Below are 24728 nucleotides of genomic sequence, written 5' to 3' on the forward strand. Positions count from 1 at the left end.
TAGCCCGGGCAACAGAGCGAGACTCTGTCTCAGAAAAAGAAAAAAAATCAATTGATGCAATACGGCATATTAATAGAACACAGGACAAAACCCACATGGTCATCTCAGTAGACACAGAAAAATAGTTTGACAAAATTTAACACCTTTTCATGATAAAAACACTTAACAGACTAGGAAGAGAAGGGAACTTCCTTACCCTGATAACGGACGTGTAAGAAAACCCACAGCTAATTTCCCACTGAGTGCTAAGAGACAACGCTTCCCGCCAAGTATCAGAGGCAAGACAAGGATGTGTGCTCTGGCCACGTCTATTCAACTTTGTGCTGGGGGTTCCAGTCGGTGCAATTAGGAAAGAAAAAGAAATAAGAGGCACTCCTATCAGAAAGGAAGAAGGAAACCATCTCTATTTGCAGAAGACATGATCTATCTATAGAAAATTCTACAGGATCCACAAAAAAGTATTAGAGCCAATAAACAAGTTCGGCAAGATTGCTGAATACATGATCAATATACAAAAATCAATTATATTTCTATAAAATGTCAATGAATGATCTGAAAATGAAATTAGGAAAATAATTCCATGTATAACATCATCAAAAAGAATAAAATACTTAGGAATAAATTTAACTAAGCAAGTACAAGACTTGTATGCTGAAAGCAGGAGGCGGCGGCAGTGGGGGAGTGGGAAGTGGAGGGAATATATTTGGGACATACTGTGATTTCTGGTGCCTGAAGCCACCTGTCAGGTCAGACCATCTCCAGCCCTTCCTGTCCCTGATCTGACACCTGCAGCTTGTACCCCAAACTCACTCTGCTCAGGTGTGTAAGTGGTTACGTGTAAAAGTGTATCTGGTTGAACCAGCCATTCTACGCCCTTGCCTGGTGAAGAGTTTATTTTCAACTCTTCTCAAACCAGCCATGAACATAAGGGAGAACTGTGGGTGGGGTGCAGCCGCCTCTGGGCAGTGACACCAGCTGCAGAGGTGGCCCAGGCCTGGGAGAGCCCAGAACTCCAGCCACAGAGGACGTAGCTGTGCCCAGAGGCAGATTGGGTTAAGCCCCCAGCCCCTGGAGGGTCAGAGTGTGGACTTCCAGGTCCTGGGGACTCTGAGCAGCCTCAGGTCTGCGTCCCAGGGGGCCTCCCCTCCGGGGCTCTGTGCTTCAGCGCAGCCCTCAGGGCCTGCAGGATGGCGCCCTGGCTGTTCCGCACGTTGTAGTCGCTGAGCTGCAGCAGGCGGCCAAAGTCTTCCTCCTTGTAGGTCATGTTGAACAGGGCGTAGGGGGAGGCGGCCTTGGTGAGATCCACCTGGCCAGCCTGGAGCTCTGCGGGGCTGCGCGGGACACCTGCCAGGAGTGGGAGGGGATCAGGAGAGGGACACAGAGGCCCCCACAGCTGGGCAGGACTAAGCTTGCAGCAGGGGCACAGGGGAGGGCCGCTCCCCACTGGAGAGGCACTTGCTTTTCTCCCCGCTCCCTGGGGCCTTTGCCCAGAAATACAAATGTGGGGAGTAGGGTAGTATTTGGAGGTATGAGGAGTTCGCTGCTCCCACATTTTCTTGAGGCATGCATGACACTTCTTCTACTACCCAGGCAACCCCATGGTATCTGAACATTGCTCCAGGGTAAGGAGGAAACAGCCAGAACAAGGAAGTCAATTGGGTTAGCGAATACATTCTCAAAGCTCATGGTGGAAACAACGGGGCTTTTGCTTTGCAAGAACCGGTCTTTGCTGAGAGAGAAAAGTTCTTTGGAATTCCAAGCTGTGGGCTGAGCATGTTAACAGTAAAGCTGGAAGATTCGGAATTGTGGCGGGAACTAGAAGGATGGGAATAATGCACAAAGGCAGAAATTAGTTTTCCTACCGAAAGGAGATAAAATTCTGACCAGTCAGTGAGAGGAGAGGATAGGATGGAACATGATGAGCGTTTAGAGTTTAGGGGCGCTTGAGAAGGGGCCCCAGGCTGGGCGGGGGCAGGACGGGAGAGAGGCCAACTGAACCCCTCCCAGAGCAGGAGGGCAGAGGAGCCCAGGGGTGCCAGGGGTGCCAGGGGAAGGGGACACCAAAGGAGGCGGGGGTCATGACAGAGAGGACAACAGCACAGTGACCTTGCAAACAGAGGATGCTGCAGGGACATGGGCATCAGTGACAGAGGCCAGGGCAGGTGTCCAAAGACTAGGTGGGACTGGCCTCCTTAAGCCTTTTTCCTGGGCATACTCCCTTCCCTCTGCTGGGCAGCTGGGGGTGGGCAGGGCAGTGCCTCTGAGGGCCCAGGCTGCCTGGCTGCTGGGAGGGGCTGCCTCACCAGGGGCTGAGTGGTCCTTGAAGGAGGCATTGACCAGCGGGAAGTGCAGCACGACAGGGGCCTCGGGGCAGGCAGGGTCCGAGAAGAGGTGGCACTCCCTGGGCTGGCGTTGGTCCTGAGGGCTTGGCTCCACTCGGGGGAAGGGCAGCCCCTGGGCCCGGCAGTACAGCTCAGTCTGCTGCAGCGCCTGGTGGGGAGAGGGCGGCCCAGAGAGAGCCAGGCCAGCCCAGATCAGTGCTGGGACAGTTCCACCCCAAGCTGGCTGCCTTGGTGTTAAGACAACCACCTGGTTCTGTCCTGTTCATGGTCCAACTAAGCTGCATAGTGCCTTGGAGGGAGACCTGGAGGGAGTACGAGGATCCCTGAGGTCTGCAACATTGCTTAAAATCTTTAGGTAGAACCCAGAGCCAGCACCCTCCCCCTCCATTCTGGATTGCTATTGCTGGATTAGTCAAGTCCCAGAGCCTAGAGGACCTCTGTAGGGGACCTACGTCTGCGCAGAGTCCCCAGGGGAGGTCTGGGGGATGGATGTGGAGATGCCCAGGGTCTCCTCTCAGCTCTGTCCAGCTGTCCCTCTTTGGAGCAGGTGTGGAGAGGTCTCCCTTCCTGTTCACCTGTCCTGGGAGCCCAGGGCCCCAGCACCACATAACTCTTCCCAATCGAGGACCCTGGCAGGGCCAGTGGATCAGGGCCTGTCACCCCTCCTTCCCTTCTTCCCTCTGGGGACCTGGGAGGTGTGGGGCAATGGCTCGGTGGCCCTGCTGCCCGCCCCTGGAGCTTGGCTTGGCTGAGCAGAAGGGTTCCTGTGGGGTGACCAGAGGCACCTCAAAGGGCGAGGACAGGGAGTAGTCGAAGGACAGGATGAGGTCCAGCCTGCGGCCTGGCCGGAACATGGAGGGATAGCTGGTGTTGATGAAGTAGCTGGGGTCCACCAGGCAGAGCTGGGGCTCCTGGGGCGTCAGCTGGCCGGGGGTGGAGTCTAGTTGACTGTCTGGTGGGAGAGGCAGTGACAGTCAGAGGCAGCCACCCTGCCACCAGTCATCCACCTGCACTTACCTCCACGTCCCCTTCTTACCTTTGGGTCACTGCCTGAAAGCACATGTGGCCCCAACCCTTCCCCAAGACCTCCCAAGGGGATCTTCTCCAGGCCACGCCCCAGAAGTAGATGCTGTGAGTCCCAAGGCCTCTGCTGGTGCCCAGCCATGCCTCGTCCCTACTCAGGAGCCCAATTGTTACCTGGGGACCCAAGGGGATAGCCCTTACCTGCCCAGGTGGTGAAGTCTTTCTGGCTGCAGTAGTCCTGGTGCAGCTGGAGGCCCCGGAGGAAGTTGGGGCTGTGCTGGTGGAGCGGCCTGCCTGTCAGGAAGCCCTTGAATGCCTGGGCCAGTGCCGTGCCCGGCTGCAGCCACAAGGCATCCAGCCACGAGGAGGTCCCTGAAGAAGCCGGGGGCTCCTTCTCTGCAGCCAGAGAAATAGACCTTGATACAGGGGAGACTTGGAAATTCCTGACCCTCCTTCCCCTCAGATGCCCCCTCACCAGAGTCTGAAGGAGCAGCCTCATCCCAGGCTCGCCCAGTGCCCCTTGCCCACCTATGTTCTTCATCTTGTCCTTGATGTGCCGCTTCCAGGCCTCCCCAGAGCTGGTGAGGTCATACCAGGCGTCCAGCAAGTTCAGGGAGTAAATGTTGCTCCAGATACCTGAGGGCCAACCCCGCAAGAGAGGTCAGCACTCAGGCCCCAGCACCTGCCTCCCACCACCTGGAAGCCAGTGGCCCCACCCTTGGGTGCTGCTGGAAAATGGGAGCGGGGAGAGGATTGCCCCGGCAATGGCCCTTCTGCACTGCCCAACCCCGCCCCTTGTCCTGGGGCTCTGCCCAGGCCCGGCTACAGGAGCCATGTCCATCCAGAGCCCTGGCCTGGACTGGTCAGGGCCTTCAGAATAACACTCTCACCTTCCAGAAAGCAGATCCGGGGCTCAGGGCGCCTCCTCATCAGCCGCCCCATGAAGAACTCAGAGCCAAAGAGCTCAGGAGGGATGAAGGCCCCGTACTTCAGGAATCCAATCTCGTAGGGGGAGAACTCAACCCACTCTGATGGGGTGGGAGGGAGAGCAGGAGTGTTAGGAGACTGAACTAGAGGAGCCCCCGTTTAGGCAGGGCCAAAGATACTGCCCCCAGCAGGCCTCAGCCTCTCTCCTGCCGGCACCAACACAGCAGAGGTGAGGAATGCACACTCTGGGCTGACCACCCCAACCCTGCCTCGTCTACATTCTCAAATACCCCTCACCCCAGGGACAGAGAGCTCCCCTGGCTGGCCCCTGAGCCCCTCGGCACCACCACCCTTCCAGAAGATTGGTCAATCTAGGCAGGAGTTTCCAGTTTGAATTCTCTGGGGACTCTCAGAGTGCAGAGGATTTGGGGGTGGTGTATGGCGAAGGGTGGAGTGGACAGGACTGTACCCTTGAAGTCAAGCGTCTCCAGATTGTTCTCCTTGACATTGAGGCCCAAGTAGAGAGGCAGAGGGTTCTGACCCCGCTCCAGTGCGGCTCTCTGTCCTGACAGCTTCTGATCCATCACCTGTGGTCAGAGGGAAAATTTGTACTTTTACTGCAATTGCACAGTTTCTGTCCTGGGGAAAGTTTTGGAAAGGGGTCAGCACACCCCTCCATTTACTGAAACGGCACTCAGTATACCCTTTAACAGCTCACCAGGAAGCTGTGGCAGGACCCAGTCTCTAGCCCCCCCAGGTCCCAAATGAGTATCCCCAACCCTGCAGAACACCATTCTGACGACTCAAGGTCCAACCGGAAACTGTGGAGCTTGGTGTGGTGTTGGCAACAAGTTGTGGTTTGGGCCTTGCATGCGGTAGACTAAAGGGTGTGCAAAGCCTGTTGTTCAGAGTTGAAGGAAAGTGTGCAAGATCGTCTTAACTCAGGAAAAGATAAGGAGAAAAACTGTAAGTTTCGCCTTGTGGAATGGTAGGTAGCTTCTCAGCAGTTCAGTGCCGGCCAGCAAAAGATTAAAGAAAATAGTCTCAAAGAGATAGTTTGAGAAGCTCAGATCATAACTGGTGTATTTTACAATAAGGTTTTTATAAAAACTGAATCACTATTAGATACATATGTAGACTAATAAAGTTGTTCTGAGTAAAGATTCAGGGTGTGATATTTCTTATTAATATTAATGAAATTGTGATTTGTCACCAATGGAGTTATATTTTCTGAAAATTTTAAATGACTTTTTGTACTTTAGATTAGAGATAACATATACCTGTTTTTATCTATAGACTTTAAAAATTAGAAATAGCATGAAAGTTATCTGAATAAAAGATTATTTTTAAAAGCCTGCAATGAATGTTATCTGTAAGAGGTAAGGCATGATAACCAAGAAGAAAAGAAACAATAAATTGAAAACATTTCATATTGGAACAAAAATTTTAAAACAGCATAGGTTCTCATTTTTAAGAATATATAGATGTCCAATAATAATATCACAAGAATTTCTATTTTCATGAACAATACAAAACTAATTAAGTTTGTGTTTTAAAAAATGACGATAAACCTTATGCATAGAACCATGCGTGAAGTCATTACTGGAAGATCAAATGATAGTTAAATAAAAGTCTTCTTTATAGCCTAAGATCAAACTGCAGTTTCCAGTACCTTGTAAAGTGAACTGGTAAAACAAGCTTCTCCCACGCTACAGTAATTAATTGTTGCCACCGGGCAGAAAAGTCAGTTATTAAAACACAACACCTTCAACACTGAATGTGAACCTAAACAGTAGATCCAAAGAATATACAGGACATGGTAATAAAATAAAAATATTTCAAGTAGTTAAGTTGGCTTTATAAATTCAATGCCATGCCAATCAAAATCCCAACATCATTCATCACAAAACTTGATAAGCTGATTTTATCATGTAATTAGAACGGCAACGGGCCAACCACAGCCAAGACAATTCCGAAGAACAACCCAGGTGGCAGATGAGGGAAAACTTACCCTACCAGATAACAATATTTATCCCAAAACTATAGTAATTAAGTCCCTGTGCTGTTGGCATAGAGACAGAGAATCAGTCCTATTAGAAGGGAAGAGAGTACCCAGCAAGAGTCCCATGAATACAGGACACCTGACACATAACAGAAGGAGCAATGCAGATCAGTGGAGAAATAATTCAATAAATGAGACTGGGAAAATTTGTTATCCATATGAGAAAAAACTAAAATTGAATCCTTATGCATGTGATATCTGAAGATAAATTCTGGGTGGATTAAAGTCCTATTTGTATGAAACAAATCCTTAAAACTTTTATAAGAATATATAGAAAGGTATTTTAAAACTTTTGGGGAGGGGAAAGGAAAACTCCTCAAAGCACAAACCATAAAAGAAAAGAACGATAACTTAGATTATATTAAAATTATGTATTAAAACCATTATAACTGATAAGGGATTAATATAGAGAATATATAAAGAATTCCTACAAAACAGTATGAAAAAGACAAATTAAATTGGAAAATGGAAAAGGATTTGAGTAGGTAATCCATGGGAGAAGAAGCCCAAATGATAAATATACTTGAAAATATGAATACTTTCACTAAAAATCAAAGAAATGCAAAACTATAATAAACTTTCCTTTCATACCCATAGTGGAACAAAAATTTAAAACTCTGCAGAAGATGTAGAGAAAAAAGGAATTATTACACACTGGTAGTGGGAGTGTGAATTAATACAATTCCTTTGGAGAACAATTTGGCAATAGCTAGGGAAGTTGAAGGTGCACGGACCCAATGGCTGAACAATTCAACTACTGGTACGTATCTTGGAAGCTTAGATAATCTCTAATATGTGTGTATAAGGAGACTTGTATAACATTGTTCATGCAAATAGTATTATTTTTTCTTAATGATATATACATTAAAATTATGTGAATTGGAAAACCTAGAAGAAATGGATAAATTCCTGGACACATGCACCTTACCAAGATTGAACCATGAAGAATTAGAAAACCTGAACAGACCAATAACAAGTAATGAGATTGAAGTGGTACAAGGTTACAATGAGCTATGGTTGTGCTGCTGCACTTCTGGCATGGGCAACAGGGTGAGACCCTACCTCTAAAATAAATACATTTATTCATTAATTAAATTAAATTAAAAAAGAAAAACCTAAAGATTCCACCAAAAAAACTCTTAGAAGTGATAAATGAATTCAGTAAAATTGCAAGATACAAAATCAACATATAAAAATCTATAGTGCTTCTATATGCTAATGGCAATCAATCTGAAAAAGAAATCAAGAAAGCAATCCCATTTATAATAGCTACCAAAAAACAAAAAACACACCTAGGAATAAATTTAACCAAAGAAGTGAAATATTTCTACAAGGAAAACTATAAAACACCAATGAAAGAAATTACAGAGAACCCCCCCCCAAAAGGAAAGATATTCCATACTCATCATGCTCATGGATTGGAAGAATTAATACTGTTAACATGTCCACATTACCAAAAGTGATCTGTGAATTCAATGTAATCCCTGTCAAAATACCAATGACATTCTTCACAGAAATAGAAAAAATAATTCTGAAATTTATATGGAACCAAAAGACTGTATATAGTTAAAGCAATCCTGAGCAAAAAGAACAAAGCTGGAGGCATCACACTTCCTGACTACAAATTATACTACAAAGTCATAGTAACCAAAACAGCGTGGTACTGGCATAAAAACAGACACATTGACCAATGGAACAGAATAGAGAGCCCAAAAATACATCTATGCATTTACAGTCAGCTCACTATTGACAAAGGCACCAAGAACATACACTGGGGAAAGGACAGTGTCTTTCATCAATGGTTCTGGGAAAACTGGAGATCCATATACAGAAGAATGAAAGCAGATCCCTATCTTTTATCATATAAAAAATCAAGTAAAATGGATTAAAGATTTAAATCTAGGACCTGAAACTATGAAACTACTAGAAGAAAACATTGAAGAAACATTCCAGGACATTGGGCTAGGCAAAGATTTTTTGGATAAGACCTCAAAAGCACAGGCAAGAAAAGCAGAAATAGACAAATAGGATTACATCAAGCTTCTGCACATCAAAGGAAATCATCAACAAAGTGAAGAGACAATTTACAGAATGGGAGAAATTATTTGCAAAATATCCATCTGACAAGGGATTAATAACTAGAATAGATAAGGAACTCAAACAAATAACAAAAAAAAACAAATAATCTGATTTAAAAATGGGCAAAAGATCTGACTGATGTTTCTCAAAAGAAGACATAAAAATGGCTAACAGGTACATGAAAAAATGTTCGATATCACTAATCAGAGAAATGCAAATCAAAACTACAATGGCCCAGTGGCTCATGCCTACAATCCTAGCACTCTGGGAGGCCGAGGCAGGAGGATTGCTTGAGGTCAGGAGTTCCAGACCAGTCTGAGCAAGTGCAAGACCTTGTCTCTACAAAAAATAGAAAAATTAGCCACGCGTGGTGGCGCGTGCCTATAGTTTGAGGTTGCTGTGAGCTAGGCTGATGCCACGGCACACTAGCCCAGACAACAAAGTGAGACTCTGTCTCAAAAAAAAAAAACAAAAAACCTTAATTAATAAATAAATAAATACCACTGGTTCTAGCAATCTTACCGACTCAACACAAAAGCTTTGTTTGCTTAACTGACTTTGACAATGACTGATCCCTAGCTCTTGGGAGATCTAGAAATTTCTGTTTCATGACAATGAATTTAAGAATGCCTTAGCTGACAGGAAGACTGTGTCCCAAAGTGGAGCAGATAATAAAAACACTGCCTCTTCCACCCTGCAGGAAATGTGCATGCGCTTGTCAGATGCTTGGCTGCCCCCGCCCCCTCCGGGGGACATAAGCTCTGCCCCCCACACGCAGGCACCCTACCTGGCCGTGCAGAATGGACTCCAGCACCAGGGCCCACAGGTCCACAAAGGTCGTGGGGTGGCCCTGCTCAGCCTGCAGCTCCAGCTCCCTGCGGTAGCCCGCCAGGCGCTCTGGGGAGAAGACTTCCAGTTTGCTCTTGGCAAGGTGCTCCCGAGCATGTCTGATGGGATCCTCAAGGTCCCCATGCGACCACTCAGGGTTCCCGTATAGGTGGGCCATTGTCCTGGGAGAAGAGAACAGGACGGTAGGAGACTAAGGCCCAGCACGGGCCATGGCAACTCCTCCTTCCCACCCTCCAGCTCCTCCCAGTGTGTGGCTCCTGCCGCCAAGGCTCTGCCTATCCGGAGAGTGTGTCAAAGGGCTTCCTCTCCCAGATCAGCACTGCCCAATATTAAAATAATGTGAGCCACATATGTAATTTTAAGTTTCCTAGTAACCACATTTAAAAATTATTAAAAACCCGTAAAAATTCATTTTAATAATATATTTAATTTAGTTTAATAATGTGTATCTAAAAATCATTTCAACACGTAATCAATGTAAAAGTTATTGACATAATTTGTTATTTTTCAAACTAAGTCTTCAAAGTTCACAGTGTATTTATAACACATCTCAGTGTGGACTAGCCATATTTCAAGTGGTCAATAACCACATGTGTGGCCGGGCACAGTGGCTCACGCCTGTAATCCTAGCACTCTGGGAGGCCGAAGTGGGAGGACTGCTTGAGCTCAGGAGTTCAAAACGAGCCTGAGCAAGAGTGAGACCCCGTCTCTACTAAAAATAGAAAAAATTAGCTGGGCATGGTGGCGTGTGCCTGTAGTCCCAGCTACTCAGGAGGCTGAGGCAGGAGGATAGCTTGAGCCCAGGAGTTTGAGGTTGCTGTGAGCTAGGCTGACGCCATGGCACTCTAGCCTGGGCAACAGAGCCAGACTCTGTCTCAAAAAACAAAAAACAAAAAAACAGAAACCACATGTGGCTATGGGAGCCCCAAATTGGATTAAATGAGATAGTAACAATGAAAGAAAAAAAGAGCTACCAATCTGGAGCTCCTGGTTGTGTGTGGCATTAGTTAAGTCTTTCACTTGGGCTGTGCCACTCCAATCCTATGGAATATGTACTATTATTGTCCTTTTGGAGATGAGTCAACTGAGAATCAGAGGGGGTAGGTTTCTCAAGGTCACCCAGCCAATAAGTGGGGTTGTCAAGCTCAAACCCAGCTCCTTCTGAGTTGGCCACCTCACAGCTCTCCAGTAGCATCTGGACCCCATGCAGGGCCTTGCGCATGGCAGGACTGTCTGTTTTCCCCGTGAGAAAGCCGCTTGGCACCCATCAGACTGCACTGCTCCCACCTACTCGGCTTCCCCATATAGAGGGCCCCTCTGGTGTCCACTCGGCCCACCCCCACCCGACCCCCGGGCCCTAATCATCTCTGCTGTTCCAGGGCCCAGGCCCCTTACCATGTGGAGCCTGAGGTGCCACTGAAGTAGGTCACACAGTCTAGAAGGCCCAGCTTCTGCAGGGCCAATAGGTGGCCGTAGAGCGCGGTCATGGCCCGGGCACCTCCTCCTGTGGCCACAATGCCCACAACAGGGACCTGGACCGCACACAGACACAGGCTGGCTTAACAAGGACAGAGACAAGCTGCCCCCCACCTTACCCAGGACCTCATCCTGCTCCCTGCCTCCAGGGAAGGGACATTGTGGGCAGGGCCTGGTGGAGTCAGGGTTAGAGCTGGGTCCAGACCCTATTTTAGAAGAGACAGCTCTCAGCCCAGGATAGAGCCCTAAATGGAGTGGGAACCCCAAAGCTTACCCATGCCCCCATAACTCCCCCCACATGCCCACTCTCCATTCTCTGCTGACTGCGTGTCTGGAGAGGCACACTAATCAGGTATGCCCTTAAACCTAGTCCAGAGTGTCTGCACACCCATCCCACTGCGCCCCCAGACCTCGTCCTCACGCAGGTCTCTGTCCAGCTGCAGGGCCTGCTTCAGGGCCTTGGCTACCACCTGCTTCCTCCTGCTTAGGAAGGCCTGCTCCTCTGCACACAGATCGAAGCCCAGGTGCACGGCCAGCTCCTCAGGGCTGGGGCAGAGGAGGATCCAAGGGTCAGGGCATACCTGCACAGCTCAGCCGCTGGCTGGCCAAGCCCACAGCAAGCTGCCAGGTAACCTCCCTGCCCCACTCCCAAGGACCACCCTTTCCCACAGTACCGCTCTCCCCCATCATCACCTCCCACTGTCTCCCACAGACACAAATGTCCCTTACCAGCTCTCTGCCTTGAGCTGCAGCCTCACTCCTGGGGCCTGAAATCAAAGCAAGAGAGCCTGGTTGGATTGTCCTAGACCCTGAGGGGAACATGGCATGCCCTGGGGCCTTGGATTCCCCATCCTCATTCTGGCTGGCACTTCCCATGCGGCTGAGGCCACTTACATCTGCAGCAGGAACATCGACAGTCACCTCCTTCCCCACGGCCAAGGACCTCAGGGGCACAGCGAGGTGCCAGGCTGAATTTTCCCAGTTCCAGACATTGCTTGTGGAGCTCTGGAGGGAAATATTCATTCATTTATTCATTCATTCATTTCACAGATCTTGAATATCTAGACTGTAATCCAGACAGACATAGTCCCTCTTTGATAATATAAAAATAATTACAACATTTATAATAAATGTAAGTACAATTCCTAAAAATTAGAGAATAATACGAGCTAATATTTATTTAGTGCACAGGTACTGCTCTCACTGGATCACGTGTGAATTTACAAAGACACGGGTGATGGACGATGTTAGTAGGTGCTGGGAAGGAACTACGCCGTATGATGTGATGGAGTGACCACACGGGGCTGCATATGGGGTCTCTGAGGTGAGGCGCAAGGAGGGCTCCTCTGAAAAGAGGCACCATTTGAGCTGAGATGTGAGAGGAGCCAGTCGAGGGCAGGGAAAGCACTTGGCGTGTTGGAAGAAACTATAGGAGACAAGTATGGCTGGAGCGTGATGCACGAGTCAGGGTGTGGAATAGAACGAGACAGCAGCGTTGGGCAGGGGCCAGGCTGTGCAGGGCCTGAGGGCACCGACATCAGGGTTTACTCTAAGGGCGTCCTTGGAGGAGCCAGTGGAGGACTCCAACAAAGGCTAACACTGCCCGCCCAGCCTGCAGTGATTTCCCTGTGTGCCAAGGGTGCATGCCCAACTGGGAGGGGCTGACAAGGCCACAGGGGTCTTGGCTTTTGGGGGGCAGGGGGAAGGCCAGGGAGAAGCCCGCAGAGGCTGGAGCTGACCAAAGGCTGGGATGGGTGGGAGACTTGTAGAGCCAAGACCCACCCTCAGGCGCCCACTCAGCTCTGTCTCTTGTGCCACCATGTAGTGAAAGCAGAAGGCAGAGGCTGTGCCCAGGGGAGATGTCTGTGTGTCCTCATATGACCCCTTCAGCACCAGCTCCAGCTCCAGCTTGTCCTGATCTAGGGAGAAAGCGGGCAGGTTAGCATGAGGAGGAAGACAGCGTGGACCTGGGGAACCAGCAGTGCTGCCTGGACGTGGTGGAGGCCTGGGAGGCTGGACCATCATAACCAGGATTCTGAAAGGGGCCTTCCCAGCCCGCAGGGCCCCACAACCCCCATGGGAAACCCACCTTCCATGACATGCTCTCCCCAGGTCAGGGGACTCTCCCGCCTGGAGGAGACATGTGGCCTCTGTGCTATGTGGCCAAGAAGGGAGAGGCCAGCCCCATCCTGCTGCTGGTCTCCCGCCCTGTGCAGGTTTCCCAGCAACCCTCGTCTACCCCACGTTCCAGGCAGGGCCAGACCTGGTGCTGAGCAGGTCTCACCTGTGACCACGGCAGGGCTCCCTGTGCGGTCCAGACGCACATCCAGGCACGACAGCTCTCGGGCCTGGGACAGATCACGTCATGGGCAGGGGGCTCTGCAGGGTAAGCTGAGGTCCCCTCAATCTCAACCCTCTGTGCCCCACTCTCCCAAATCCACCACACACTGGACAAGAAGTGGGGTTCAGAATGGGACCGAACGCAGAAACCCTTCACCCATCTCCCACCCACTGCGACTGCTAAGCCCGATGTTCTGGAGCAGCCAGGAGAGCCCTGGCTCCACACCCGCTCCCCGCTCTCCTGGCTTTGCAAAACTTCTGGAATCCCTGAAAACCGTCCCCAGGTCTCAGATGTGGTTCTTTCTTCTCCATGTTTCTCTGCAGCCTTGGCCTGGAGGATGTATTCTACTATAGCGACTCCCAAATAGTGTAAGCAAACAGGATGATGGAACAGGTGTCAGAGAAACACGTAAAACTGCAGCAACTAGAATATCTCCTATCCGTCCTCCACTGAACTGATTGCCAAGTGTGCCCCTGCATGCTGTCTGTGACCCATGCCAGCTGACGCCCACTGCCCACTGCCCATAGAACCACTGGATTTACCACCCCACGGCTGGTCCCCATCACCTCCTAAGAGGCAGTGCCATAGGTGTGACTTTATTTTAATGTATATTTTTAAAAAGTACTATGAGCCCATCAAACAGGCATTTGTGGGCCCTGGGAACAACCACCTCCTTAAACTCTGTGCTGCAGGTGCCTTCGCGCGGGACCGCAGGCCCGTCGGCTCCCCGTGGTGCCTGTGCTGCCAGTCTGAGGGCCACGCTCGGAGTAGAAAGTTTCTCATGTACCACTGGCTCGCCGCCTTGTGCTCCTGAGGCTCCACTGTCCCAAGGAGGAGCTGGCTGACCCTCAGGTCCCACCCCCAGTCTCCTAGATGGGAGGCACATCACACTGGAACCTCCCTCTGAGCCTCAGGGACCTCGGCATTAACAAGCTGGAGGTGGGCCCGGCCTGTGCGGTTTCTTCACCACTTTTGGGGAAGAGCTCAGAATCAAGCCCTGAGAACGGAGTTCATCACACATGACTGAACACCGTCAGGAAGCACCTGAAGTGCCCCTGACGGTCCCTCAGCCGTTCAGCCCCGGGCCGGAACCTCCCCTCAGCAGAGCCCTGCCCGCCCTCTCTCCACGTGCCCCTGGCTCCAGGCCCCTCCAACACCCAGAGCCCCAGGGGTGGTCTTCCCACAGAGCCCTGCCCTGCCCGTCCCTTCTGGTCTGCACCCTGGCAGCTGCCCCTCGCTCCCAAGTGTCTGCCCTGGGGCCCCTCCCCTAGGCTGGGGAAGGCAGTTACCACAAGGACATTGTTGGTGATGAGGTTTTCTGGGCGGTCCGACCTGGAAGAATCAAACCATCCAGAGTCAGGCCTTGCAAAAGCAAACGCTTCCTGCATTGGCCTGCCCCCTGCTGCCCACGTGGGGTCTCCCTGGGTGGTGCTGAGGGCTCTGTTGGTCCTGAGTAAGGTTCAGGGGGAGGGGAGACAGAGAGCAGGGAGAGGAAACGCGGCCTCCCTGTCCTCATTTCCCTAAGAGGACCCTACTCGCCCCGCCTATCTGGCAGGCTGGGAGAAGAGGGACAGTATCCCGGCTGGGCTGACCACAGGGAGATCGGGGTCAGGGCCTTTCCCCAGATAGAGCCTGGGGCCCTGGGCTGTGTGGTATTACTCACGTCTGCTCCATCAGGAACTCCACGTCCAGCTCCTCCTCTCCCTGAAACCCGAGAGGACGAGCAAGTCAGCCACACTTACATGTGGCTCTGGAGGTGACCCAGTCTTTTATACACATTATCTCATCATCTCAAGTGGTCTTTCCAGGAGGCACATTAGGGCAATTATTCCCAATTTGCAGCTGAGGAAACCGAGTGCAGGGCCAGGTGGGCTGCCTGCCCACGCTACCCACAGCTAGTAAGTCAGCAGAGAACAGGTCTCCCTCCCCTGGGTCCAGAACTCTGGGCAGGGCTGGAGGGGAAGACCAGGAGCACCACCAAAGGAGGTACGAGCATGTGCACGGCCCCTTTCTTCTTCCTCTTGAGGGGGGCCCAGCCCCCAGAACTCTGCACTCCCCGACCCGCTGCCCGCAGCAGGGAGGGCGCCAAGACCCTCACAAAGCAGGCCCCGCAGCTGCCCCATGGGTTGGTTTTTGAGGGACATTAAGAAGTTCTCCACCTCCCAAAACCTTCCCGCCACAGATGAGTAGAATTCCTCCATTGGGTGATTCAGTCTGTAACTGTAAAGTTGAGCCTTCTCCTTTCTTATTAAAATGCAAATATCTCTGGGAGGGGTTTCCATCTTCCTGTGGATGAGTAGACCCAGCAGCATCCGAACAGGTGAGACAAAGTGAGCAACTTCCTCACCTGGAGCCCACGGGGACTTCCCCACCCACCTGGGGACGCTGGGAGAAGGTCTTCCGGAGCAGCTTGCCAGGGAGGACTTGTGAGACGTCATAGAGAAACTTGAAGCAAATGTCATCCTCCGTGACTGAGTCCTCATCATAGACACTAAGCTCCAGAATATTCTAGGGACCAGAAACAGCAACTCAGCACATTATCTTCTCATAGCAACGATAATAGCTCACCTCTGTTGGACGCTTACTGAATGTGCAGAAAAGGGTCTTAGGCCTCCACACTTTTGTACTTCAAAATAAAAATAACCGTACGACTTGAAAGAAGTATAAGGAAGTCTAGCAAAGTTCCTAATTTCCCCCTCCTGATTTTTGTTTTTATCAAAAATAAAATTCTAAGAATTCTGTCCGTCTGTCTCTGTCTCTCCCTGTTTGCTGGTCCCCCGAGGCGCAGTCTCGGGTACGTGCCCGGCCGGTGCTGGTTGTCTTCAGTACATCGTCTCACTGAACCCGCCAACGACCCAGTCAGGGGGGGACTTTTACCGTCGCCGTTTCATAGACGGGCTTAGAGAGGAACAGCTGGAGGTCGGTCGCGCAGCCGTGGTAGAGGGACCGTGTTCGTTCATTCACACGTTCTCTCGCACACAGCACACACGGACCGGGCCAAAAAGACACCCTCCTCCCGACTTTCCCCACCAGGGCCCCGGAGGTCGTGTGCTGCACTAAGAGCCCTCCCTGCGGGGGGACCGCCTGTTCACAGTGAGTGGCCAGGGGTGCCCCGGCCTTTACCTTGACCTGACTGTGGATTAGGAAACTGAAGGTCTCATTCCACACAGGATGACTGGAGTTGGTGACCGTTTTGGTCCTAAACTTCATACCCGGTGCGGTTGGCAGCTGTAGGACCACGTACGGGTCTGCCTCGCTCACTGCCAAAGGCAAGAAAACGCTGTGAGAGAGAACTCCTCCACGCCTCTCCAGGGGCCACGCCAGTTTCCTACGCAGACCCTGGTGGCCACCACGGTGGCCCCAGCCAGCCCCAGGGCACCTGTCTGGGCCTCTCCCATGGGATCCTGTCCTCCCTGCACCCCTGGGGCCCAGGAGACCGTTACTCACTCAGGTCAGCCCAGGGCAGGTTCCGCGCCTCCAGGACCCTGACGGTGAGCCGCCGGCAGGCAGACGCCTCCCCCTGGAGAGAAATATCAATCTACCGAGTCCCTGCAGCTTGTCACCTCACCCAAGCCCACAGCTGCTGTGCTGTGGGAGCCCCTGGCCGCAGACATGCCCTCCCCAGTCCCCGGCACTCGGTGACGCTGCCGTGCTGCCCGGCATTCTGGGGACGTGCTCTGGGGACCAAGCAGCCTTTGTCCACCACTGCCCTTGGGGTCATGGTTCTGGACTGCAGCAGTCAGGGAATGGCAGACCCCCGGGGATGATATTTGTGGGGCTCCCTCCCCTTTAGGGACAGGATTGCACAGTGTAGTGGACAAAGCAAGGAACTGAGGCCAAGGAGAGGCCACCACGCTGGTCAGTCTGACATTGGCCACACCCAGAGCTCCCAGGGAGGGCTGCCCTCTGGAGAAGCACAGGGCCCTGCTGCCCAGCACCCGGCCCCCAGCCCTACTGGACAGGAAGCGGGTGCAGGACTCAAGGGGGTGCTGAGCCCCGGGGAGCCCAGGGGTCTGTGACATCCACAGGCACTACACTGGAGCTCAGCCCGTCAGCACTGTCTGGGGTGTGGACTAGGAAACCCCAAGATCCTCAGCCCGTTACAGGGAGCAGGGGTGCTATGGGTGAAAGGTCGTCGTGAGTAAGATGCTTGCCAGAACAAGCCACCAGGGAGAGGAAGCTGAGTGGGCAGAGGCTCCCAGGGCAGAGATATGAGCAAGCAAGTGGAGAGTAGGTGGCAGGAGGAAGAACTGAGGCAGGTGGGGCATGGCTGAGTCCTGTTGGGGACAAGGCACTGGGGGGATCCCTGGCACTGTTGGGGTCCACAGGGGGGCCTTGGGTTTCTGTTCTTCCTGGGGCCTGGCTGTGTGGCTCTTTCTGGTCACCCTGCACAGGTTTCTTGTAATAAGCCCCTGAGACCTGAGGTAACCCACTCAAATGGGTCTGGCAGGACAAAGAGGCATTTTTTCTCTGGGCTGACCCCCAAGGTCATTGGCCTTGCATCATCCTGAAAAAGAGGCTTTGGCAGCAGACCCCTGTGGGGCATGTGGGCCCAACAGGCAGAGCCTGCATGGGAGGGGAGGGACATCAGAACGGGGGCTGTCGGGAGGAAGCATCCCTGCACTGGGAATGATGTGGCGGGAGCCCCCACCCAGGAGGGGACTCTTCAGGGCCACAGTGTGGCAGGTCCCCTAGGGGCACCACTCGCACAGAGGGGTGTGAAATACTAACCCCTGGAGACGTGCAATGTGGAGGCCTGGTGAAGAACCCACAGAAGACCCCCATGCCAGAAACAATCTGTGCTGGGGCTTCTGCCACTCAGTGGGCTCCGCACCAGCTTAGACCACACTAAGTCAGTCTGATCTCGTGGGCCCCTGACGGCCCCTCCACCCCTCTGTCCCCACCCTGGGGGAGCAGAGGCAGCACGGTGCTTGCATGGTGGACACCGGGCGGGCATCGTGTGGCTGGCAGACAGTGGCGTGGAGACAAAGCTCTTTCCTGCGCTGCACTCTCCCCCGACCAGACCCACACATGTCATGCGTGTGGTCAGAAGATCTCGTGCCCGCAAGGAACCGGTCTCTGCTCTGCACAGGTGCTGCCTGCTGGGGGGCCGGCTCAGCGCCCACGGGGACACACTCCCCACAGAGAACCATAGAGGACAGCAGGCCACAGCAACGCCACTTGTGACTCACAGCCCCACCCAGCTTCTTCCCTCTCCTGTGGCTCCGTGCCGAGTGTCCCTGTCATTCCAGTCAGCTCTCCAACAGAGCAGGCGAGCTCTCCCCCAGCGAGGTAGCTCGTTTCTCTCTTCTCGGGGATTAACTCCAATGACACCAGCATTTCAGCTCCATAGATCTTAAGTCAGACGTTGTAATTGGCAGGGACTTAAAGCATTTTTAGACACCTGGCTCCATTTCCTCCTTGCACCCAGAATCCTCCATGGCCTGCCCAGCGAAGGTGGTGTCTGGGGAGCTGCGGCCCTGCCGGGTGCCGAGTTTCACTGCCCCACGCCAGGACAGGGGAAGGGCAGAGGCAGCCTGGCCTCGCTCCCCTGCTCCTTGGGCCAGACAGAGGCTCCACCGGTCCACAGCCTGTGGGCTGCTCTAAAGCCACTTGGGGCTACTAAGAAGTGTCCCCAGTTGCTCGCATTCTAGCCAGTCACTGTCCCCAGTTTGAGGACTGCTGTTCATTTCTCCCTCCCGCCACTGAGAGCTTCTCAACCTCAGAAAGCCCACCATTCCCCGACAGGTTATTTCTCCTAGGGTGGAATCCCAATTCTCTTCACCTGTAAGACCATTGCTAACATAGAGCACCTGGAGCATTGTATTATTGCAACAATAATTACAATGACTGGTCTTTATGGAGAGTTAAAGGCAGACTCTGGAGCCAGGTTGTCTGGATTTAAACTCTGGTCCTGTCACTTATTTGCTGTGTGACCCTGGACAAGTCACTAAACTTCTCTGTGCCTGTGTTTCCTCATTTCCAGTGGGAATAATAATAGTATTGACTTCACAGGGTATTCTGAGGTTAATACCTGTAGAATTCTTAGAAGAATTCTTGGGAAAAAATTAAGCAGTTTCTAGGTAATTACTCTTATTACCATTTATGAAGTGCTTGTTATGTTTCTAAGAACAGTGAAAGTTGCAGATACCAGGATGAAATCACTTTTGTCAGATCCAGACGAAATAGGGCCAGGAAGACACAAAAGAGAGGAGGCGCATGCTGACGTATCTGAGATAAGAACTATTTCCAAGGACTTTAAAAACTCCACAGAAAACCATTTCACATCCTTCACACACCTGCTTTGACAAGGTTTATCACTAGACATCCTTCAGGACGGCAGTAATTCAGATAAGATGCTCTCAAAGAAAAACCACCTGCCCATTAACAACATCACCAACAAGCTGACAACTCTGGCTTTGAGCCTCTGGGACCAGTGACCTCTGTTTCTAGGCAGCTTATGTGAACTCTCCCTTTTTGCTAATACAAGATTCCCTTTACCCTTCCCTCGCCGGACGCGCTGGTGGCCTGCCATTCTACATTCTAGGTTACAATCCTCAGTCGTCATTCCGGAGTGAACTCAACATATCTAGAGATAATTTTCTCTGGTGTCGTGTTTTAGATTGACAGTGCTGTGCGGAGCACATCACATATTCTAACTTGATGTATGCCCTCACGGCCTCCTGAGACAGCCTCTCACCTCCTCCCATTTTGCAGATGAGGGAATTGAGGCTCAGAAAGGTTAACTCGCCCCAGGTCACGGTTAGCAGGTGAAAGAGTTAAAATTCAAACTCCAAGGCAGAGCTCACAACCCCGGTTCTATTCTACTATTCGACCTTTCCCGGGACTTTGCTTCTTTGTAAAAGCACCAAACTTTCCCCCTACTGCTCACGGATATCTAGACACTAGAATTCCATAGATTTGTTTTTGACATATGACCAGTACTAACATAGTAACTAATAGGATCCTTTTCTCCTGAGAGCACTGGGGCTTCCTTTTGAGATACCCTCTCATCTGAACTATTGCCCTCATTGATGAATAACCCCGGATGCATCTGGAGGGGTTTCAGGCCCAGCTGCTGTGGGACCCTGGGAGTGTCCCCCCACTGAGGGTCTCAGCCACTCCTCTCCCCATCCCTGTGCAGAGACCCCAGAGCCTTTGCCATCCTCCTCCCGGTGGAGGGTCCCAGGGCCCAGGAAGTTTTGTGAGAGGCTCAGTGCTGGCCCCTGCCTGTCTCAGGGGATGCGGCCCAAGGGAGCTTGAGGGGCTGAGACCCCAGACTGGGGTACAGGGTACCTGTGACCATGAACCTGGGGCTTTGGAAGGAAGAGGGAAATGAGCCAGCCTGCCTTGGCCCCTGGCACCCTGTGACCCATGGTGGGGCCGTGGGGGAGGCTGGAGAGAGGAGGAGTGGAAGCCGGGCACAGCCTCGGGCCCTGCCCCTCCCTGAGTCGGGCTGGGCCGATGCTCCTGGACCACACGGCAGGCACGTCCCAGAACAGGTCCTGGATGCCCGGCCTGCCCTGCCTGCCCCGCTCTTGCTCCAAGGCAGGCTCCAGGCCTCTGTTCCACCAGGAAGGAGGCTTGCCCACCACAGGAACCCACCTGAAGGCCTGGTCTCGGGGACTCAGTCCTGGAAACACTGGCTGGGGGTGAGGTGCTTCCTAGGTGTGGGGCAGACTTAAGCTCCCAAATCACTGAAATGTGGGCTTTAGTTTTACCCCTGGAGCCGGCCCTAGAGCAGGCTGAGGGAGGAAGGGGAAGGGTACACAGCCTTTGGCAGCGAGATGAGCTTGAAGGGGGGTATTTCCTCCACAGGCAGCTGTTCTGGGGCTCAGGCTTCTGATTTGGGGGTGGGGAGGGGGCAATGTGGCCAAGGCTGTCCAGTCCCCCATGCCCTGTAGCCCCGAGTTCCTCCTAGACTCAACTTTCCACTGATGTCTGACTTGGGGTGGGCCCTCCCAACCTCAGGCTGGGGCAGGAGATACTGTCCTTCAGTGCAGGGGGTCCCTCTCTGTCTTTCCCCAGGACTCCTTGGAGTCTGGCCTGCCCCAACCAAGTCTCTTCCAGGAGCACAGTCTGGGGCTGCCTGTCCGGATCCAGCGCCGGCCTGGCTCTCAGGGCTATGGCTGCAGAACCTGACACGGTCTGTGGATGCGGCAAAGGACCTCGGCGTACTTAGCCGCCTCCTGGCTACCATCTGGGGCACCAGAGGAGACCTGAGGAGCCAGTCCCACTGGCCTTGGTCTCTTGCAAAGGATGAGAAACCTGGGCTGAGGGGAAAACATGGCCGGCGGGGTGAGCAGTTTGAAGGCCTCCTTGGCCTGGGCGCAGCCTCCTAGCTCTTGGGCCCAGCAAATAATTGGCAGGGATGGGGATTTGGGCCCCAGAGCCCCTGAGACACACAGGGTGACCCTAGGGTTCCAGCCAGTGCCAGGAAGTCCACTGGCCTGTGGTGGCTGTGCCCTGCTGGGTCCCCTTCTCTGTCACACAGCCACTGTGTCCTCTGATGTGGAATATGAGCCTTTGGAGGAGGAAGGAGGGTCCCTGAGGCTGCTGCTGTTGGTCATTTGTGGCGGAGAGGGGAGGCTCTGCTGACCAGACTCCTGTCCCTAGGCCCCACTTCTCTGGCTGCCACTCACACATCCCACCCACTCTGCAGCCCTAGGCCCAGGCCCCTCACCCTCTGCCTCAGCCCAAGCAGAGACCAGAATCGCACTTGATTTCAGCTGTGTCAAGCTTCTCAGAGAGCACCCCGGCCCCAGGCCCGGCCCTGACTGGTGGCCCCAGGCTCGGCAGACACTGTTACCTGGTGAGGATGGTCAGGGGGTCCCCCAGGTGACACGCCCTCCATGCCAGTGCTTCTGGCTCCACTCCTGGCCCAGCCCTCGCCAACACACCGGCTCTCTAGCTGGATGGCAGCAACTGTCCCAATGGGATGGGACTGGCCTTGAATCCACCAGCCTCCTAGGAGCCACGATCCTATAAACAGGTTGGGCTCCACCCCCAGGTCTATCCTTCAGCGCAGCACCTTCCCCTCTTCCCCAAGAGCCCGGGTCAACCAGCATCTCCAGAAACCTCTGGCAGGGCTCCAGGACCCGCAGGTGGAGCACCTCTTCCAGATCTGGAATGTCAGGCCAGAAGATGGAGCCAGGAGGAGGCAGACAAGTCCTGGGAGCAGTGGAAGGAAGCTCGTTGTGCTGAGGCTGAGGCCGAGGGCAGAGGGCGGGTGGGGGCAGAGCGGAGGAAACCCTGGCAGCCAAGCCCTGCCTAGGCAAGGCCAGCCTCTGGGGGAGGCGGTGGAGCCCCTGAGCCCAGCTCCGTGCAGCCAGGAGTCCAGGCAACAGCAGTAAGAGCAGTCGTGGCGGCAGATCCTGGCTAGAGCTTGCTCCTCACCTGCCCCTGAGCCGACTCCAGAGAGCTGCCGGGGGTCTGAACACCACTAGTCACAGCTCTCTCACCTCTGGTCAGCCGATCCCAAGACCTTAGCAATTTCTATTAGACTTTGTAATAAAGGTAAAAGAGACCGATCAGGAAACTCTTAGGTTATGAAAATTGTAGAAAACTTTGTGAAGCCACCTAACTGTTTAAAGTATGCAGTGTGCACTTAGCACTAAATGCTTTCCTAAAGTGACATGAAGTCAGTCATTTTATTGTCAATGTAGTATATAATTGAACAGAAATTATTTTTCTTTTTTTAATTTGTTTTTCGAGACAAATGAAACTGAATTAATGTTGAATTATTACAAACAGATGTAAAATATTTTATTACAGAACCAGCCAAAACAGAAAACTAATAATGGTCTCTGAACGAGTGAAAGTTAATTGAATGGGAACTACTTCTCATTGCATGAACCAGATATAAAATCTAATGAAAAAGCAAATGTACAATGTAGGAAACTTCTAACAACTTACTCCAAGTGGGTCAAAGATGAAGCAAGGTAGAAAGTCACCCAGCTGGCACCTGGCAGAGCCTAGGGTTGGACTCTCTGAACTGCTTCCCTGTTCTGGGGAGGGGGCATGGGCTTTCAGTACAGAGTCCAATCCTAGTCTTCAGGAGGTGACCCCAGCCGTCTACTCAAGATGTGGGGGGCCAGGTCCCCACATCCCCCGAGGACAGGTGGCTGTACAGGGAGGGGGCCTCGGCGCTCAGTTCCCCGTCTGCACAGTGACGGTGTGGTACATGCTGGGCCTGGAGAAAACCATGAGATTCCTGACTCGGAGATTCTTAGTTTGGGGCTCGAGTCCATGGATGGGATTTAGGGCGCTTCCCACGGTCCCTGAAATCACATGCAAAATTACGTGGTTACGTATGCATGTGAGTGTTTCTGGAAAAAGGGCCCAGAGCAGCCCTGTCCCACGGGAATGTCATGGGAGCCGCAGGTGCCATACTAAACTTCCTGGGAGCCATATTAAAAGAAGTAAAAAGATATAGGAGAAATACTTCAATCATGTATTTTATTTAACCCAATAATCCAAGGTTTTATCAATTCAACATGCAATTGACATATACAATTTTTAAGAAGATATTTTACTTTTTTTCTATATGGAGTCTTCAAAATCCACTGTTTTACGCGCGCAGCACTCCTCAGTTCAGACTAGCCACATGTCTAGAGTCCCGCTGCCGCATGCGGCTAGAGGCTACCTCACTGTAGGGCGCACTCAGATCTATGGCGTCCATCAGATCGAAAAAGTTTTATGACTATGAAAAGATTGAAACCACCGCTAAATGCATCAGACTTGGCCACTCCCACTACAGGAGGGCCACGGGGTTCTGCATGGATGAGGGAGTATTTAGGACCCTCCTGTAGCAATATCCTGGGAATTATATGCCAAGACTTAGGGCTTTACTTGGTTGAGACCCAAGGAGGGAAGGTGGCGGGACCAAGGGCAGGGAAACACGATGGCTGGCTGAGGTCTTAAAGATCTCCCCACCCGGCCCTGCAAGGGCTGTGGGTAGGGAGTATGCCCAGAAGGACGAAGGTCAGGATGAGAAGACAGAAGATAGGCAGAGGACATGGGGAGGCAGTCAGTCTGGCACGGGGCCAGCAGCACAGCTGGGCTGGGCAGAGGCCACATGTTGCTCACCCAGGCCAGTGGGGTCCTCAGGAGAGGGACATGCCTGCAGGGCCCATCAGAGCAGACCTGACACAGGCTGCCCAGCTGGAGGAGGTCTTGGGAACCCACGTTTCCCATCTGTCATCCCTCTCCCCTTGCTGGGCTTCCTTCCTACCGCTCTCTTCTCAAAGTTTGCTGTACGCTTACAGCAAATGAACAACTATTTTTTTGGTTTGGCATTTATATCTTCTAATTTCTTCGAAGTTCCTCTGAGAACAAGCCCTCCCCCATCCTCTGCCCCCCCTGGTTTGGGTGGTGTCAACCCCACCTCCGGCGGGAAGACAGCATGTGGCCCGAGGCTGGCTATCAGCTCGTGGAATCCCCCTGACCACTGTGGGGTTTGCTTCATTGGACTCATGACCCCAGCTGGTGCAAAGTAAACTCTGGTGCATGAAGTTCTAGAAGAGACACTTTGTCTTTCCTGCTGGGCCAGAACTTGGGAGGATATGAAGCTGTGGCTGCTGAGTGCAGCCATCTTGCCACCACAGGAGGAAAACCTGTCAAAAAATGG

At 52.4% G+C, this 24728-nt stretch overlaps 1 protein-coding gene across 1 annotated transcript; it reads right to left on the minus strand.

Moving 5' to 3' along the window:
- Positions 1-1031: 1031 nt before the first annotated feature.
- PLA2G4D (phospholipase A2 group IVD) lies at positions 1032-21953 on the minus strand. The gene is made up of 20 exons (XM_045539377.1): positions 21909-21953; positions 16547-16619; positions 16223-16359; positions 15476-15607; positions 14763-14803; positions 14389-14431; positions 13043-13106; positions 12541-12677; positions 11653-11763; positions 11488-11525; positions 11169-11304; positions 10678-10814; positions 9221-9443; positions 4762-4879; positions 4256-4393; positions 3894-4001; positions 3567-3761; positions 3128-3294; positions 2304-2490; positions 1032-1344 (listed from the first exon to the last, which is right to left on the minus strand). Exons 1-20 carry the CDS (start codon positions 21951-21953, stop codon positions 1118-1120), a joined length of 2457 nt encoding a protein of 818 aa, XP_045395333.1. The 3' UTR covers positions 1032-1117.
- Positions 21954-24728: the final 2775 nt, after the last annotated feature.

This window comes from Lemur catta, chromosome 1 (assembly GCF_020740605.2).
Source record: "Lemur catta isolate mLemCat1 chromosome 1, mLemCat1.pri, whole genome shotgun sequence".
NCBI lineage: Eukaryota > Metazoa > Chordata > Mammalia > Primates > Lemuridae > Lemur > Lemur catta.